General features: G+C 47.8%; 1 protein-coding gene across 1 annotated transcript; it reads right to left on the bottom strand.

The window, feature by feature from the left end:
- Positions 1-350: 350 nt before the first annotated feature.
- Positions 351-1295, bottom strand: LOC144266446 (olfactory receptor 5J3-like). The gene has a single exon (XM_077819896.1). It carries the CDS (start codon positions 1293-1295, stop codon positions 351-353), a length of 945 nt encoding a protein of 314 aa, XP_077676022.1.
- Between the last annotated feature and the right edge of the window lie 17968 nt (positions 1296-19263).

The following is a 19263-nucleotide window of genomic DNA, read 5'->3' as shown; positions in this document are numbered from 1 at the left end:
TTAGTCTCAGGGACTTGCCTTAATCACACACACCCCCACCCACCCCCTCAGGTTTTAGTTCTGGAAGGAGCTGCAGGAACCCGCCCCCTCCCCGGAGTAGAACATAGTCATACATAAATCATTCATACAATGCAAGTTAATATAATGGTCCCAAAGATTCTGCATGGGGTTGCAATATCTGTCACACCAGATCTCCTGAGTGTCTTATCTGTTGGACAATGCCACCTCTAAAACATTATTCTTAAAACTTGAACACATTAGAGTTTTTATTTTCATTATAAAATTGCATAGAGTGGAAGGAAATGGAAAGAACATTGTCACTTTAGTTCAAAACATGATAAAATTATTCATCAAAGCTGCTGAGAGAACTTTTTTCTCTCTAACATTCTCCCCAGGGCGTCCTTCACCTCCTTGTTCCTCAGGCTGTAGATCAGGGGGTTCAGCATGGGGATCACAACCGTGTAGAACACAGAGATCACCTGGTCCTGCTCCAGTGAGGAGGTGGAACTGGGTTGTAAGTAGATAAAGAATGTTGTCCCATAGAATATAGCTACGGCTGTCAGGTGGGAGGTGCAGGTGGAGAAGGCTTTGCGCCTGCCCTCGGAAGAGCGGATCCTCAGTATGGCAGCAGTAACATACAGATATGAGAAGAGGATGATCAGCATGGTTGTCAGTTGTATGGAACCAGCAAAGAGAGAAAGCAGCATTTCATTGGTGTGAGTGTCGGTGCAGGAGAGCCGCATGAGTGGAAGGACATCACAAAAGTAATGATCGATTACATTGGGCCCACAGAAGGACAGCTGAAAGGTGCAGCTGGTAAACACGGTTGCATTTGCAACCCCAGCCATGTAGGAGATAGCCAAGAGCCATATGCAGGACCTCTTGGATATGATGAGCCTATAGAGCAGTGGATTACAGATGGCCACATAACGGTCATAGGCCATCACCGCAAGGAGGAAAAACTCAGTGGTGGCAAAGGTAGCAAAAAAGTACAGCTGTGCAGCACATCCAGCATAGGAAATGGCCTTACTCTCCCTTGAGAGGCTCACCAGCACCCTGGGGGCAATGGATGAGGAGTAACCAAGGTCAACGAGTGACAAGTTGCTGAGCAAGAGATACATGGGGGTGTGAAATCGGGAGTCCGTCCAGATTAGGGCAATCATCCCAAAATTCCCCAGCAAGGTGAGAACATAGATCACCAGAAATATGAGGAAGAGGGCAACCTGCAGTTCTGGATGGTCAGTGAATCCTGCAAGGATGAATTCAGTCACGGTAGTGTCATTTCCCTGGGCCATTGCTTCACACAGGCTTTGAGGAGAGACATGCACAGAGGGAATTTCTGTAGATATAAAAAACAGTGTGAGGACCTGGAATTCCGTACAACCAATGACAGCATTTTAGTACATTTGAGACCCTTGTTTGCTGAAAGTAAGAATATTTTTACCCATGTGTGCGTATCTCATTCTTTCTCTTTTGATGTGGACAATCTGCAAAGAGCAACTATTGGCAAAAAACTGTAGCATAGTGCCAACTTGATTGCCAGAGGGTGAAGTTCACTGTTGGCTCAGTTGGAAAACCTTTTCCCCCCACAGCAGAAATCTAGAGAGTTTGCATTAGAGCTGGGTGGTTGTTTTTTTTTTTTTTTTTTTTTTTGCGTGGGCGGGGAGGTTGTTTTGTTTTTTCTCCCTTTTTTTTCAAGTTAAATCTAACAGATTTTTGGAAACAAAACTTCATTTCAAAACAAAACCTTGAAACACATTATTTCAAAAATGTCAACATTGAAATAGTTCACCTTTTTATTTCAGAATAACTCCTTTGGAAGATTATTTCTGTGACCCTTACACTCCCGGTATTGTGTTGCCAGGGCTAACACTGTTACTTTGGTGTGAATGATCCTTGGCATCAATTCTGGTGCCTCCTCCTGGAAATCTCATAGGCATTATTAACCTCTAGCCAGTGCAGGGCAGTTGCCGAACCTGTAAAGCTCAGACGATGAACTGGGATGTATACACTACCCATTGGGATCTTACAAGGTGGCCTCATACAAGGGGGCGAGAGGAGAAAGGACTCAGAGTTTGGGCGGACAGTTAATAACTACAGCACAGGAAATGAATCAAAAACATTCTGCTGTTATCTGCAGCACCATCCCTCTCCCCAGACACAGCCCAAGCCCAGGCTACAGCCGAGCGACACAACGATTCACCTGCTGTTTACTGCTGGTGGGTCTGCACCCAGGGCTGCTCCTTAGATTCTGGATGTAGCAGCTTCAGCTGAAGGGGTCGTTGCCTACATAAGTAGCTCTCAGATCAGTTAGGAAGTTTTAGGTCAAAATTATACCTTCAAACCGACTTTCCAGTGGATCGTGAGATTTTTCTTGCTGCTCGCAATAGGTTTTTACGCTTCCCCCTCCCTCCCGCAGTGCTACACCCAGACAAAGCAAACCTACCTGTGTAAGGATGAATCATTTATGTGATGGGTCCAAGAGATTCCCATCTGGAGGAAGGGCAGGGGGCTGACTTACAGTCTGTTGGGACCTTAAGTCTCTCCAAGCTCGGACCGTCAGACAGACGAAGGAGCTCCACCTATCTTCTTGTTGCTGGGGCCAAGTGTATTTGTGGAGAAGTGATTTGTATAACACCATGCCAGGCCGTTGTGATGCGTGTCGGTAATTGGTCCCAGTGTGTCCCTAGATCGCTGAGACTGAGTGATTCAAAGCACTGGGGATGGAATATGGAGACTTTTCAATGCTAGGTGTTGTGCAGGTTGGGCAGATTGGATGGCTCAAGAGATTGGGAATTATTTAGAGGTTCAGGGCTACACTGTGCTTTGATCACCTGCTCTGTGTATGGGGCAGTGCTTAACTACACCACCCCAGGAGGAGGTCAGGGATTGAATTGTGACTCAGGTGCTGGAGCCAATCGCTACCCTCACCTATGTGGGCTCATTTAGACAGAGGGGAAGAGGCAATGCTCTGCCAACTTTCCACCCACCTGTGTGTCTGCTCTGCAGCCCCCACTTTCCCCATCGTGTCCCCTACGTAGGGTCAAGTCTGTGGGGTCCTGCTCCTCCTTGTGTGTGAATGACCCCCGTAGAGCTAGGCCAGGCTCTGGCTCTCAGAATGCATGTCTGTTTTGTTTAGGCATCCAAACTTTTCTGTGCACAGCAAACATCTGGAGTCTATAACACTGGGCTGGCAATGAGCAAAAAGTGGGTGGCAAACACCCACTTTCTCATGAGAGTCCCAGCAGTTCTACTCCTGGTCTCAGTTGGACACTGAAAACACTAAGTCCATGTCTACACTGGTAATTGAAAGACAAAACTTTTGTTGTTCACAGGTACTTAACCTCCCCCCACCCCTCGAAAGACAAAAGTTTGCCATGAGAAGTGCCTGTGTGAACGGCCACGTTGTCAGCAGGAGCACTCTCCTGTCGACAATGCAAATCCCACTCATTGGGGGTAGAAGTATTTTGTTGGCAAAAGTGCCGACCAACAGTGTTCACACTGCTCAACTTTTAGCAACCCAGCCATGTCACTAAAAGCTGTGTAGCATAGACATAGTCTAAGGCATACAAATATATGTGAGTGTTTCAGAATCTTAAACCAACTCATGTCTGAAAGTGAAGAAGAGGTGGGGTCTATGCGGGGGGTTGATGCTTTGTTCTGGGTGGGGGGGTTGGAACAAGTTCATTCATATTCATAAAAATATATATTTAACGTACACACAGAGAGGAACCAAATGCCGGAATGACTTTCATGCTGGATGAAGGAAAACAGAACAAGAAAGAACGAATGTAAGTCCTCAGGCGACAGCACAATGGGTGTATGTCTTTGTCCTCAGTCACGTGATGCATCACCTCTGCCTTACAAAATAGCCGCTGCCTCTGCGGACAGCAGATTTTTTGATAATGGAATCATCAGGAGAGGGAACAAAGGGGAGTTCATTCTCTCACTCTTCCGCAACTGTGCCCAGGCTGCCTACCGGGGTCCCAGCCAGAGCCAGTTATCACTCTATGGTTTCTCGGGTGGGTAGGGTGGGGATATAAATACCTGAACGTTAGCAATTTCTGGGATTATCAAAGAAGCCTGAGGGAGTTTGGAGCCCAAATCTCCATTGGAATTCAATGGAAGTTGGGTTCCTAAGTCTCTTAGCTGAGCACAACTGAGACCAGCAACTCAACTTTCAAGATAACATCTTCCTCAGGAGAGAGGGGGAGGAATTAACCCATCATAGATTTTGCAGAGGGGCTTTGTTGAGGTCTAGCAGGCCTAGTGGTCAGGCTGCTGCCAAACTATCTCTCTGAGTTTTGGGATGGGTTTTCTGGGCAGCCTGGTGGGCCCAGCAGCCAAGTCACAGTTCATCACCTCCCCACTACCCGTAGATCCCTCTGAGGTCTCTGGGGGTAGATGGAGGAGAAGAAAAGGGTAGGGGGATCCAGGCTCTCCCTCTCCACCAGGTCCTGAAGTCTAGCAGGAGCTTCTACTCTCCCTCCTCCCAGAAAAACCTCCTCACAGCCAAGCTCTCTAATGGTGTCCCCTCTTCAAACAATTGCCTCCACTGACTCCGTGTTAATCCTTGTGCTGGTCCTGCATCCTTGACCTGCAGGAGGCCACATGATTAGAGGACTGGTCTGCTCTGTACAGACAGAGAAACAGGAGACAAGGAGATGATGTAAAGATAGTGAAGGGACTGACATTCAGCTCCTGCCTTCTGTGGCCATGCGAATCCTTGCCAAAGGGGCAGTGGCTGAGAAGAGCTGGGCAGTGGAACATGAGGATGCCAAAATTATTGGACCAGAGAGTGCGAGTGGTTCAGGCACACACCTCATGGGCAGGAAACCCTGGGTCCAGTCCCCCTGCGCCAATCACTCTTTCTTTATCCACAGTGGAACAGCTTCAACAGGAGAGACACGCTATCCCAGAGGCCAGAGGTAAGAGCACTCTCCTGAGAGGTGGGAGATACCTGTTTAAATCCTTTCTTCCCTCTCTGCCAGGGAAGGGGAATGGAACCTGGGTCTTCCACATCCCGGGCGAGTTCTCTAACCACTGGGCCAAAAGTTATCATGGGGGCAGGAGCACCACAACTGCCTCCTTCCGCCATTTTGTGTAGAACAAGGCCAGTGTCCAATTCATTCCCTCAAGAAACTGCTATGAAGCCAGGAGAGGGGTACCTGTGTGTGGGTTGCTAGTAGAGAGAGTCACATAAATCCAGGTGGAAGGGAGGTGCTGATCTGTGAGGAAGGGGCAGTGCTTCGCAAATCGGTGGGTCCCACTGGCAAGCTTAGGGGACTTCCCACCTGGCATGCTGTGGGAAACATGAGGGACAGGAAACATGAGGGACAGGAAACACCTCCTGGAACATGAGGGACAGGAAACACATGAGGGAACAGGAAACACAAAACATGAGGGACAGGAAACACCTCAGTTGAATGAAGTGACCAAAGCTGCAGCAAACATGGAAAAGAAATGCAAGGAGATGAAATTTTCTGATATTATGGATTATGATCTGGAAAAACACAATTGGTACATTCCTGCTTTGTGGCATGGAGTCCCCCCCCCCCGGCTCCCGTGAATTTGGGATACAGTCAAAAGGTTTATGAATTAAAGAAATATTTGTCTGAATTTCTGAAAGATTGTTCACAAGAGAGAACTCCCAGTGACATTCCTCAATTTCTTGAATGGGTGAGGAGCCTGTGGAATGCTGTAAAACAAGAGAACTTCATTTTCAGCTTTAGAAACAGCCTTGTTGCTGAAGCCTATAACCAGCTGTCTGTGAAGTATGCAGAGTGGGAATGGGGTTTCCGGAAGGAGATACATTTCTGGGTAACTGAAAAGGTAATTTTCATCCAAAATCAGCCACCAGATAAACTAGACACTAATCTTTCCATCAGACTAAAGAGATAGGCACAGGAAAAACTGAGGCAAGAAGCAGAGAAGATTGTGAATCATTTACAACAGTATTTTGAAAGTGGAGCAGCAAATCTGCACCTGATAGAAAAAGTACAAAGAAGATTTTAGAAGAAGTGCCAATAGTCTCAGGAATGAACTGGAGAGTTATTCATTCAGCAAGTGGCAAGAAGTGATTCATATTAAAAAAGGTCAACACAAAACAGACTCTGTCCTGTCAGAGTACAAGAGAAAAATTGAAGAGAAAGTGGATGGGCTTCTGAACCATTGCAGGAAAATCAACTGCAAATTAAATAATGATGAACTGGAGAAGGAATTTGAGAACATGTGGAGAGAAACATTGTCAGAATTATCACTCATTCCTTTACAGAGACACAACACATTTGAAGATGTGGAGTTCCAGCTGAGAAGAGACCTAGCGGATAGGGGCAGTGCAGTCTGGAAGATGTTACAGGATGCCAAAAGCTTGTGTGCTTATAAAACACAACATTTCAAAATGAAAAAGGAATACTTAGACTTAAAAGTGTTCAGAGGTTACACACTATCAATATCAGGTGTGAAAGAATTCTTGACACGGGAATGCTGGCATAAAACAGAGGCTTTCGCTAAATCCTTAATAGAAGAGTGCAATAGTTACACTGAAAGAAAGGTAAAGGGCAAAGCAGATTATGATGAAATTTATTGCAGAGAGTTGTTGTGGATGATTAACGAGTGGCTTCAGCAGGCTGATGTTCAAAACCTTCACACCACCGCCTGCTTTGCAGTTGACCTGAAGCTTCACATTTTGGGGGATGCAGCTCATGCACTTCAGACGATGCATGAATAATTCATTGAAGAAAATGATCCTCTGCAGCATCTGGGGAAACTGAAACCTCAGTATCTCTCCACGTTCAAAGCTCTGTACTTAGAGAAGGATGAGTGTCAGGACAGGGCCTGGAATTTCTGTGATCAGTGTCTTAGACCTGCCCTGGTGGACTATGTGAACAAGAGACTTGGGGCAGAAATCGTGGATGACATTCTCAGCAGTGAACGGTCTGTTGAGTACAGCACCTGGAGTTTTTTCCAATTCTTTGTTCTGAAGCAGCTGTTGGAAGAAAATGACTTTAACAATTATGTACAATACACAAGGAATTATGTAGATTTTATCAAAACCCGGATACAGAGACACTTGTTAATGCTCTACAAAGAGAAGGCAAGATTGGGAGATTTGGAGAAAAGGATTTTCTCCCCATAATAATAATAATTAATAAACTCAGCCATGTTCTGAAATACTCCAAAGGTGAGAAGACTAAGACAGTCTCTGCCTTTTTAGACAACTTGTGTGAAAAGCTGCAGCAGGATCTAGTCATTCCCAGGGATAGCTTAGAAGTGATACTGTTTAAAAACACAGCAAGTGCAGACCAATTTTCAGCTTTTATAGAACAGTTTATTCCTGACCTGGAAAAACAAGTTTTATCCACTTTTGAAAATTTGGAAATTCAGTCAAAACTCTCAAAACTTGCAGTGAAGCCCCAGGATGAAATCTTCAAGCGAGTGTTTGGCTGTGGGAAGCAGTGTCCATTCTGTAAAGTCCCCTGTGAAGCAGGAGCTCCTGCGCATGATGAGCATTTTGCTTCAGTGCACCGACCTGAAGGATTAGGGGCATATCGGTGGAATAAAACAAGAATACTTGTCTCTGATATATGCTCCTCTTGTGTGGCTTCAACTAAAACATTCAGCTGTTCGGAGATAAAAGGGGAGTTTCATCCTTATAAAGATTATTGCAATTTTTTTCCAGACTGGCATATCCAGCCAGATCCCAGCATCACAGCTTCCAATTACTGGAAGTTTGTTTTCAAGGAATTCAATCACCAGTTTGCTAAGAAGTTTGATGCTCTCCCAGCTGATCTCCCTGAGGACTGGGGTGAAATAACCAAAGAACAGGCACTGGAGAACCTGAAGGAAGCCTTTACATTGAAATCAAAAACAGGCTGAGAAACTCTTTTGTGAGTGGAGAATTACAGAAGTTAATTTCCATTAAATGTAATAGTGATTCTCTTTTAATATCAGACACAGGTCGCAGCTTCCAAACAGATGAAGAAACAATGCTATTTCACGTTTCACATCACATCACATATCACATCACATATCGAAGTATGGCAAAATTAAAGAAGGAGGGAAAGACCCAGATGTGGAGATTCTGCACCTCTGTCTTAAGGAGCAAATCGCCAAAATCCCAATTTGTCCTCACCACTGCATTCTGCTGATACAGTGGTACCATCCAGTGACCTGCAAACCTTTCCCACATGAGTGTTCCCTCCAAGAGCCCCCGAATACCAACCATCTACTTCTGCTACTTAAAGGAACAATATCCTCTGCTTTTATGGCTAATCTGACACCAAACAGCCTGGCCCTGATGCTCGCCTTCTCTGGGGTAACACATGGGAGGGGAAAAATACTTCAGAAACACCAATGAGGGAGGTTTGCAGCATAATGTAATGGGGAAGGGAGGGATGCAGCCAGCAACCCCAAAAGACATTGAGGTTTCAAAGGGAATCCCCACAAACCCAACAGACACTGAGGCTCCATGGGAAACCCACCCCATCCCTGGGAATGGTCTTTCCCTCTGCTCTGCTCACTGCCCCACACACATCTCTCATCCAGGCTAGTAAGGCGAAGAACCCATGGTGCATTGGCTATTTGCCCTGTGATTGCCTGCTACCCTTCTGCATGGGGGTGCTGTGGGGAGAAGCCAGGGAAGGCAGTTAGTGGTGCTAAGAAATCTGTGGTCCCAGCTGGAAGGTCACATACTGCCATTTTGGCTAATACTTGCCTGGGTTTCCTCCCCCCTCCTCGCATGGCATGGTTTGGCCCAGCTCTGTCTGTAACATCCAAACGGATCCTTCTGGATGAAAGTGTCTATAAAGATGTGAATGAACATTTCAGTAATTCCTGTTGTATCCAAACATGATTTTAAAATTGCTTGAAGTGAGCTGTGACAGCCAAGGCTGAGCTTCACTGTCCTGACTTTCACTGATGTATAAATGCCGATGATTTGACTATTTACTGTCCTACGATTTTTGCCTGATCTCATTTGCTTGTTAGCCAGATACTGTATAAGCCCCAGTTCAGGCCAACCAGGAGCTTCATAAAATGAAATTCTAAAATGCCATGTTTGACTGATGTTGATTTATTTTGTGTATAAATGATCAAGAATTTTCAAAGAAAATTAAATGAGAAATGGTTTACAGGAGAGTGAGACGAGGTTTTGAGAGAGGAACATCCTGAGTACAATTTTTTTTCCTATTGATTTTCTGTGAATAAATGTTGCCCCAGGTAGCTGCCAGAGATAAAGTTTAAAAGTGATCTGTGTATATTTTTATTCTCCTTTTGAGGATAACATGGATAAAAGAGACATTTAAGTGCGCATTGTTAGACAAATAAATATGTACGTGTGCCCACAAGATATATAGCACAGCCCTCCACATTTCTGTCTAGCCCCCCTCAGTTCCCACCACAGGGAAGAGGCTGCCCCCGTGCATCTGTACTGAGCTTTGCTGGCTATTGGTGAGAGAAATTTTCTCCATTTACGCTGGGGGGATGGGCGAGGAAGGGAAGTGGTGGATGCTGCCCTCTCCAAGGGATGAAAAAAAAGCCTAGTAATGTCTCTTTTTGGCCAGGCATGCAACGCCCTTACACTCCGCTTGGTGCCATTTCTCTGTCTGTCTCTCTGTCTGTAATGGGATAACTTTTAAATGCCTCATCTGATCAATTCCAAAATTTCAGGTGGTGCCCTGGGCACCAATGGCCAGAACCCTTTTGATTTGAGGGGAAATCAGTAACTGAATATGAGGGACAAATGAAGCTCCTGGCATCCCAGTGGAGTTTAAGATGTTGGCCACCTGAACGACTCATCTCCCAGAAAAAAATAACATGGAGGAGGGATGGAAGAGGGAATGGGGATGTATACATGGGAGAATAGGAGCATGCACACAGCCCAGGGCATGGGGAGAGAATGCGGGACCCTGGTGTGAAGGGCTCACATAACTCCTGGTGGCAGGTGTCATGCTGACAAAGCCAGGCCAGAGCCATAGGCTCATTCACTTGTGTGTGACTATCAAAGGAGTTGAATGTATTAGTATATATTCAGGCCAATTCACTTGTGTGTTAATAGAGATCAAAGGAGATGTTAATTGTATTGTTTTTGCCTAACTATATCTTGTTATTTACTATTACATGACATTTACATTACGCATGCCTGGTAATTAAATAGACCTAGATCAAAGTGTGTGTTAATCTAAGAGTTTATTCAGATGTTAGAACTTCATGAAACTAATGGAATGTTACTTGTATTCTTTTTTGTATCTATTCTTATTATAATGTAAAGGCAGGCAGTTATATTATGTCTAAGCTTGTAATTAAATAACTCATTGAATGCAAATGAAGAGTGCTAAATTCAAAGCAATTGGCCATTGTGTGAGTAAGAACATGTCTCTGATTGTTGTGTGGAGAAGAAGCTGTAAGTACTGATTCAAAGGAAGATCCTTTATCTCTGGACTCTTTGGATTCTAACAGGATGGAATAACTAAACAAGAAGACGGAGATCCCCAGAGCTATTCTGGGTGGCCCTGAACTGGCAAATTACTACACCCCTGTTATCCTTTGGGATTCACAAACTTTGACTCACCTGTTAATGTATTTTACCTGCTTTAACCTCTCAATAACACTCATTTCTTTTTCTCAGCTAATAAACCTATAGTTAGTTAACTATAGCATTGGCTACCAGTGTTGTCCTGGTATAAGATCCAGAGTACCAATTGATGAGGGGGAAGTGACTGGTTTCTTGGAACTGGGAGGAACCTGATGTGGTGTGATTTTTGGTTTATGTGACCATTATCACAAAGTGCAGTTTGTCTGCGTGATGAGATGGGCTGGAGAGCTTAAGGAGACTGTCTGTAACTCCATGGTAAGGCTAGTCCAGTGATCCAGGAGTTTATATTTGTTACTGATTTGGTGAAATGTAATTATAAATAGGGTGACCAGATGTCCAGTTTTTAAAGGGACAATCCCATATTTAAGCTGTCCTGACTTTTTCTTAAAAATGGGCAAACTATCCCATATTTTCAGTCTCCCCCACATGCATCAGTACTAATGGGTCCCTGCTCGCAAACCATCCTCCCACCAGTGGGGGGTGGGGTGGGGGTGGTCCAGTGACCAATGATGGCGGTGGGGATGAAAAGCTGGTGGCAGGGATAAGATGCAGCGTGCAGGGCCAGCTGCTCCCCCTGCTGGTCTGTCAGCGCAGCCCCTGCTGCAAGCTGGCTCTCGACCAGCAGGGTCCTGCTCCCCGTCTCATTTCTGGCCAGCCCTAGCTGTGAGCTGCATTGGCTGGAGAGTGAGGGCAGGTGCCAGGCAGTGGCTGATTATAGGTCATTTCTGCTGCCCACCCATTGGCCCTTTACATGCTCCTCCTCTCACTGTCCTCTCCCTGCTTTGCTCTTCACCCCCAGAAGTCCTGCTGCTCCTCCATATCACCCCCCCACACACACACACACAGCAGGACATATCCCACTCCCAGCGCTGTGCAGAGAACCAGCTCCTGTTCGGAGTACTGCACTTATTAACAGTCTGGCCGGCAGACTCCTTCCTTCCCGCACTGCCTCTGGCTGGGCCAGCACCCTGGGAAAGCCCAAGACCCTCCGGCCCGGGACACTGGCCAGGAGGAGCCGAGCCCTGCATGTGTCAAATCCCTGGGCAATCCATGCATGGGGAAGCAGCTAAGCTCTGGACTGGGGTGGGAAACAATTTCCAGCCTGTTCCCAACCTGACTCTGCAGGCTTCGCAGCAGCCCCCAGACAGGGACTTAGTGCCCTCTTTGCCCTGCGGTCCAGCCCCCAAGGAGCGTGGGGCTGCTCTGTCCCCTAGGCACCCTCCCCTGCTGAGCTACCTCTCTGGCCGGGTTCTCTGAAGCCTCTGCAATCAGGTTGCCTAGGCCCTGGTGCACAGTGCATTCTTAAGGCTTAACCCCTTCCTTCCCACGCTGTAGCCGGGGGGGACAGAAGGCATCTAGGTCATGTTGGTGGCCAGCAGAAGCATGGAGGTCTTAGCTGATTTATGATACTGTGTGGGCAGGAAGGGACAAGCTGCTTCCAGCCACGGTGCGGGTGGGGGGAACAAGATGAGATGAGCTCTGGAAAGACAAGGGCCAGGTCATCACTTCCCCTCTACTCCTCCTCTGTGGCTGGAAGCAGCTCCTATCCCTTCCCTCCTGCACAGTGCCAAAAGGCTGCTGGTGGCCACATGCCACATTTTGGTAGAAGCCCTTGCAGAAATGGGGGGAGGCATGTGAGCCTGCGTGCCCCCATCCATGTGTTGCCTTGGTAAGAGGTGGCACCAGGTACCAGGAGAGGCAGATCTGACCCAGGGGCCCAGCTAGGCATGGAGGGCAAAGAGCACCAGGCAGGGAAAGGGTCGAGTCCATCAGGCACACACACATACACCCGTGTGAGAGAGGTGTATGGGCGTGTGTGTGTGTCACCTCACCCTGCAGGTGTGGGAAGGTGTGTGTGGGGGGGGTGTCACATACCCCTAAATGTGAACCCTAAAGCCTTAAAGATAAGAAGATAAATAAAAAGAATCCAACTAGGCAGTATTTCTTTTTAATGGAGGCTCAGTCAACTTGATGTTAATTTAAATGTTTGTACTGCATAGTTCTGATTGATTGCCAGTGAACTCACGAGTAATTTTATGAGGTGTTCATATCCAGCATAGGGAAATATGGTCACCCTAATTATAAAACACACCACCATGTTGGGCTCTCTGCCCTATTTTCTGACAGTCTGCCCTGAGATTGGCACTCACAGTTGTGAGCCACTCCAGACAGCATGAAATTAGGAGAACCTGGTATAGGGGGAAGGGGGCACATAGCACCCCTAGCATGGAGGGAAGTTGGGAATGGGGGGCAGACAGAGCTGGCCTGAGAGTGAAGGGGGCCCTGGTTTAGAGGGAGGGAGTAATGGGGGGCACACAGAGCTCCTGGTGGGGGGAAGATTAGGGAACTCTGGTATGGAGGGAGTGAAGGAGAATGCGGGTGGGGGGTAGGGGAATGGGAGCACATTCAGAACTCCTGCTATTGGAGGAGGAATGGGGGGAGTGAGGAATGGGGTACACAAAGACCCTGGTATGGGGGGAATGGGAGTCACATAGAGCTGCTGTCAGTGGAGGGGAAAACGGGGGGGGGTGTAGTATGGGAGGAAGAGGGACTTTGGGGGGCACACAGAGCCCCTGAAATAGAGGGGCATGGGAGCATGGCATGCAGGAAGCTTGTGGGTGGGAATGGAGGGATGTGAGGATCCTCTGGGGTGTGAAATAAGTTCACTCGACAGTAGCAACCTAGTGTGTGACCCCCTTCGACACATACACTAAACCCAGAACATAAAGTTTGCAACATCAGCCTTATCCGCAGGCCTGTGTCAGGGTACTGATATCGCAGGATGTACAAGGATGCACAGGGTGACTGTTGAAAAAAAAATGAGAAAACTGAATGAGTTGATGGGGCTGGCTGCCTAGACAAGGAAAGGTACTTGGACAGAGCAGTGCTGGGGAAGATCAGGGGGAGCTAGGGTAGCTCTGGCCTCACCAACTCCCAGGCTGAGGGCCTGATACAGGGCCTTGAGGAGGTATTAGGGCTGCAGAGGGGCAGCCAGGGGAGGAAGAGGCAGCAGATCCACCCCCTTTGCTGATGATGTGTGGCCAGTTCAGACTGCAGTTTGCCCCTGAGGGAAGGGGCTAGGTGAAGAACGGCAGTGGGTCACTGAGGCGAGTGGTGAGATTAGGGGTAGCCAGTTTCCTGGAGGGGCAGCACCCAGAGAGTGGGGCACCGCCAGAGGGCAGTACCCCAGGAAAGTGCGCCATTGTCTGGGAGGGATGCAGGGCCTAATGTGGTGGAGCTTGGAAAAGGGCAGGTAATTGTGGGCAAGACACCACCTGCAGAGGATGCTCCTGAGTGGCGAGAGCTAATTCCCTAGCCTGGCCAGCCTCGTATCTTCCTCACAGTCTGTGTGAGAATCTAAAGAGATCCCATCCCCCAACGAAGCGTCTGTGTTAAGCAGTGGATGCTTATAGTAAGTCAGACATTTCAATAAGTATTTTGGGGAGAGCCGCTGGCCGGTGTCCCTCTGGGTTGACAGGAAATTGGCAGAAGAGAAGAAGTCACATCCCTAAAGAGCACACATCATCCCCCTCTCCTGTGACCCTTGGCACCATCACAGGCTCTATTTGTATCCAGTTATGAGCCAAGAAGAAACTGAAAGGGTTTGAGCTCAGGTTCAGACTGTCCTTCATCAGAGAGCATGACTCGCAGGGCAAGAGCAGCTGCTTCGGGACACCGATATCTTTCTGCTCTCCTCCAGCTCCCAGGGACGTGCTCCCAGCCAGGATGCTGGCATGGCAGGGCCAGGTCACTACTGAGCTGGGACTAAGTCTACAGAATTAACAGTGATGATCAGATTGTGTCTGGCAAAACTGAACTGAGGTTATCAGACCAGGTTCAATCCAGATTTAGGCCAATCACATCACTCCCTTTCCCCTCAGGCACAGCCCTGGATCAGTTATTAGCAATCAGGTTAAAGTCCCACTCTGGGGAGGGGAGTCATTTGTTAGCCTAGTCAGTCACTAGGGTTGCCAATTGTGGTTGGATGTATTCCTGGAGGTAGCCTCCTCATGTCACATAATCTTTAATTTCTGGAGACTCCAGGGCAATCCTGGAGCGCTGGCAACCCTATCAGTCACCCTGTAGCTATCAGGTGCTAACACACCTAAGATGTGAGGAGTGTTTGTTGCCCATATTTCTAGTCACATGCCATCATATGGTGAGGCAGAGAGTCCTCCTTACTCTGGCAGTTTTCAATAAATGACCTGTTCTTTTATCACTCAGATTTAAACTTCTTCCCCTTTGTTATTAATCATGTGTGTTACAGTCGTACCTATTGGCCAACCAAGATCGGGTCCCCGTTGTACTGGGAACTATACAAATAGAGGGTGGCAGACAGTGCTGGTCTGAGGAGCAATTCTAAATAGACCAGACAAACACAGGGTCGGGAGAAGGGATATAACTCACAAACAGAACCATCTGGGGAGCGGGGCACATGAGTAGGACTTAGATTTGCTCTCTAGCTAACACCTATGCTATACATTTTTATTGGAGCTTGTTGGGCTTCTTCACAACCAATATTATCAGAAACAGTAAGGTATAAACTCATAGAACTGTTACAAAATCTTCCTCTCCAGTCAACTACAAGGGAGAAAGCTTGGAAGCAAGTGTTGTGTAAGAGTTAAAATTTTGATCCCACGAGATCTTTTATACAAATATCCATCGTAGGAGAGTTACATATTAAACACAGACACTGCAGCTGTCACTTCTCTCTCTGCTGGGCGATGGGAGCCAAGAAACCCTTGGCAAACTTCCAGCCATGTTAGACAGAAGAGGGCAGGGCCAGCCAGTCAGATATAAACAGCCTCAGAGTAACTGAGAATTAAGGTTCATGTTGATGTGATTAGATCGGCCACTGACCTCGCTACTGCTGATCATGACATGCTGTGAACTCACCTGTGTATGTTGTTCGCAAATTTAGACACACTGTGGACCAAAGCGGGGGTGGTCAGGGCTGCTCTTGGGTGACTCTGTTCCTAGCTTTGCTGAGAGCTCTCAGAGGTAGTTGTTGGCCAACTGCTTTTCCTCCTTGAGGATGCTGCCACCTGGGGCTGTGCAGGGTCCATCAGCCACCTGTCTTGTTTTAAGTGTATCTGATCCATTGGAGTAGTAAGGAGACTTGGGCAGTGGGATCTTCAGGATGCTGACAACACCCAGCTTCATGTCCCCATCTCACCTGGCTAAAGTTATTTTAATTATTATTAATTATTATTAAATTATTATGTGCCTCTAGCAAGGCAAAGGCTCACCGGCACAACACCTCCTGCTGGTCATCTTGGAAGTTAGCTCTTCAGCACTGGGAGCGCCCTCTTCAGGCTGGTGTCTTGCCTGTCTTAGGGCCGGCATATCCCTCCGGACCTTGGTGCCCTTTTACCTTGGGGTGCTGCCCCCTGGCTGTACCCCCACACTCTGGGTCTCCTGCCCAGGGGAACTCCCAACCCTCTAAACCCACCTTGCCTCAGTGGCTACTGCCAGTCATCATCTAGCCCCTGCTCACTGGGACAGACTGCAGTCTGTAATGGCCACTCATCATTGGCAAGGGGGTAGGACCTGCTGCCTCTGCCTATCCCCAGGCTGCCCCCCCAGTACCTTTCTTAGGCCTTCAACAAGGCCTCAGCCTGGGGATTTACCAGGCTGCTGCTCCCCAGCTCCCTTTGCCCTTCCCCAGCACTGCTCCACTTCAGCTACATTGCTCCCAGGCAATTAGCCCTTCTTCCTCCGGACTAAAGTGACACTCCTCTCACTTCTGGCCCCAAGCCCTCTTATAAGGGCCAGCTGGGCCCTGATTGAGCTGGCCACAGCTGTGGCTGCTTCCCAAATCAGCTTAGCCCAGCCACAGCCCTCTCCAGGGCTGCTTTTAACCCCTGTTTTACTGGAGCGGGGCAGTTGCCCCACTACAGGGCCTAAAAGAAAACTAGTCCACTGCAGAGGAAAGATAGGAAGTATAGCCAGAGACCACACTGGCAAAACTAGGAGATCCTCAATGATCTAAGAATCAAAAAACTGTTGTACGTAAAGTGGAAACTAGGTCAAATTACGACAAAGGATGAACATAAATAACACAAGTCTGTAGGGACAAAATGAGAAAGGCCAAGGAACAAAACAGATCATAGCTAGAGACATAAAGGGTGACAAGAAAACGTTCTACAAATACATTAGAAGCAAGAGGAAGATCAAGGACAGGATAGGCCCATTACTCAATGAAGAGGGAAAAAACAATAACAGAAAATGTGGAAATGGCAGAGGTGCTTAATAACTTCTTTGTTTCAGTGTTCAAGAAGAGGGTTAGTGGTAATTGGACATCTAGCATACTGAATGCCAGTGAAAATGAGGTGGGATCCGAGGATAAAATAGGAAAAGAACAAGTAAAAAATTACTTAGACCAATTAGATGTCTTCAGGTCACCAGGGCCTGATGAAATGCATCCGAGAATACTCAAGAAGCTGACTGAGGAGATATCTGATCCATTAGCGATTATCTTTGAAAAGTCATGGAAAACGGGAGAGATTCCAGAAGACTGGAAAAGGGCATCTATAAAAAGGGAAATAAGGACAACCTGGGGAAATACAGACCAGTCAGCTTAACTTCTGTACCTGGAAAGATAATGGAGCAAATAATTAAGCTCTAAATTTGCAAACATCTGGAAGATAATAAGTTGATAAGTAATAGTCAGCATGGATTTGTCAAGAACAAATCATGTCAAACCAACCTGATAGCTTTCTTTGACAGGGTAACGAGCCTTGTGGATGGGGAGAAGCAGTAGATGTGGTATATGTTGACGGTAGTAAGGCTTCTGATGCAGTCTCACCTGATCTTCTCATAAACAAACTAGGGAAAGACAACTTAGATGGAGCTACTATAAGATGCGTGCAAAACTGGCGGAAAACCATTCCCAGAGAGTAGCTATCAATGGCTAACTTCCTGTCAGGGTGGTTAATCACTGAAATAAATTGCCTGAGGGGTTCTGGAATCTCCATCAGTGGAGATTTTTAAGAGTAGGTTAGACAAACACCTGTCCGGGATGATCTAGATGATGCTTAGTCATGCCATGAGTGCAGGGGACTGGATTAGATCAGTGGTTCTCAGCTGGGGGTCAGTGAGCCCTTTCAGGAGGGCCGCGGAGCCCCACGGCTGAAACCTGGAGCCCCATTGCTGAAGCCTGTGGGCCCCCCCTTCCCCCTAAGCCACGAGTGGTGCGGGTCTGAAGCCAGTGGGCCCCCTGCCCTAGTTAGGAGCAGCGCGGGGCTGAAGCCAGCGGTGCCCTCCCCATCCCCCCCAAGCCGGGAGTGGCGCAGCCAGAAGCTAGGTGGGGCTGAAGCCGGCAGGGTCCCCACATCCCCTCCAAGCCAGGAGCAACACAGTGCTAGAGCCGGCAAACCTCCCCTCCCCCACAAGCCAGGAGTCCCAGTGCCTTGCCCCTGAAGCTGGGCATTGCACTGGAAGCCCCCCTGCCTGCATACAGCCCATAGCTACCCCCTGCCCATACACAGCCCTTAGCTATCTCCTCCCTGCACCCTGAGCTACTCCTCTCATTTCACACAGCCCCGAACTAACCCCCTGCCCGCACCTGAGCGGTTTTCAAACTTTTTGAACTGAGTCCCCCCTTTCAGTTATATTTTTGGTTGCATCCCCCTAGAGCCCAGACAAGCTGGGTGCCCTCCTGAGTGAGTCAGGGGGTGGAGATGGCACATCCTCCCTGGACCCTGATGTGTGGAGCTGGGATAAGCCATGCCAGGCCTTCCTTACCCCCCCCACCAAAAAAAAAAAGAGTAAAACTATGCCTATGCCCAAGTGTGTCCCCCTGGCCTGGAACCCACGCTTCCCCCCTGCCTGGCCCTGTTGTTTTTATAGGATGTTTTTATAAGGGCGTCAGCAGGAAAAAGGTTGAGAACCCCTGGATTTGATGATCTCTCAAGGTCCCTTCCAGTCCTATGATTCTATGTGGAAAGGAGCAATTGAAACCGGGTGACATGGGCAAATCCACTGAGCAGCTGGGCTGACAGATAGAGTACAGCAACTGCGTGGCATGTGGCAATGAAGAGAAGAGATTCCCCCGTAGGACAGTAGACGGAGCCACTGCCCAATCCAGCTACACTCACAGCCCCACTGTCGATAAGGGACACAGAGAGGGAGTGTCATGAGTTGGGGTCACTGCAGAGAGTTTGGGCCATCAGTGTTGTTACTGGGGATTTCTAACCCTACATATTTCAGTCTGTTTGTGTGTGTGTGTGTATAGTTATCTATTTCCCCTGTAACTGTGGAAACAGTCTTTGGGTTGGGGTTTAACTGCTTCACTGGGGGGGTTGCTCCGTTGACTCCAGATCTGGCCCTGCCTATCCCACCACAGCGGTTACTAACTTGTGCCACATTGGGTCTCCACCCCCCGCCCCCGCAGTGAGAGCTCAGGGCTCCATGAAATTTTCTCACTGTTTAAGTGAGAAAACAAAGCCCATTTTTCATGAGGTCAGTCATTCTTATCAGCATCAGGCCTCTCAGAAGGGCTCATTTAAATGTTAAGGGGTCCTGTATCGCTTGGGATCTTGGGTTTGTACTTTGGAAGCATCACATCTCCTGAAATGTTTGCCGACCTCACCCACCATCCTTCCTCTCAGGGCTAAATAAAACAAAAAGTTTCAAGGCAACATTTCAAAATAAATAAGCCACCACAA

Source organism: Eretmochelys imbricata, chromosome 6 (genome assembly GCF_965152235.1).
Source record: "Eretmochelys imbricata isolate rEreImb1 chromosome 6, rEreImb1.hap1, whole genome shotgun sequence".
In the NCBI taxonomy this organism is placed as follows: domain Eukaryota; kingdom Metazoa; phylum Chordata; order Testudines; family Cheloniidae; genus Eretmochelys; species Eretmochelys imbricata.
This window is presented reverse-complemented; position numbering and strand designations above follow the sequence as displayed.

What these genes read in the sequence shown, in the direction of transcription:
- LOC144266446 (XM_077819896.1), bottom strand. Translation starts at nt 1,295, where the DNA reads ATGGCCCAGGGAAATGACACTACCGTGACTGAATTCATCCTTGCAGGA.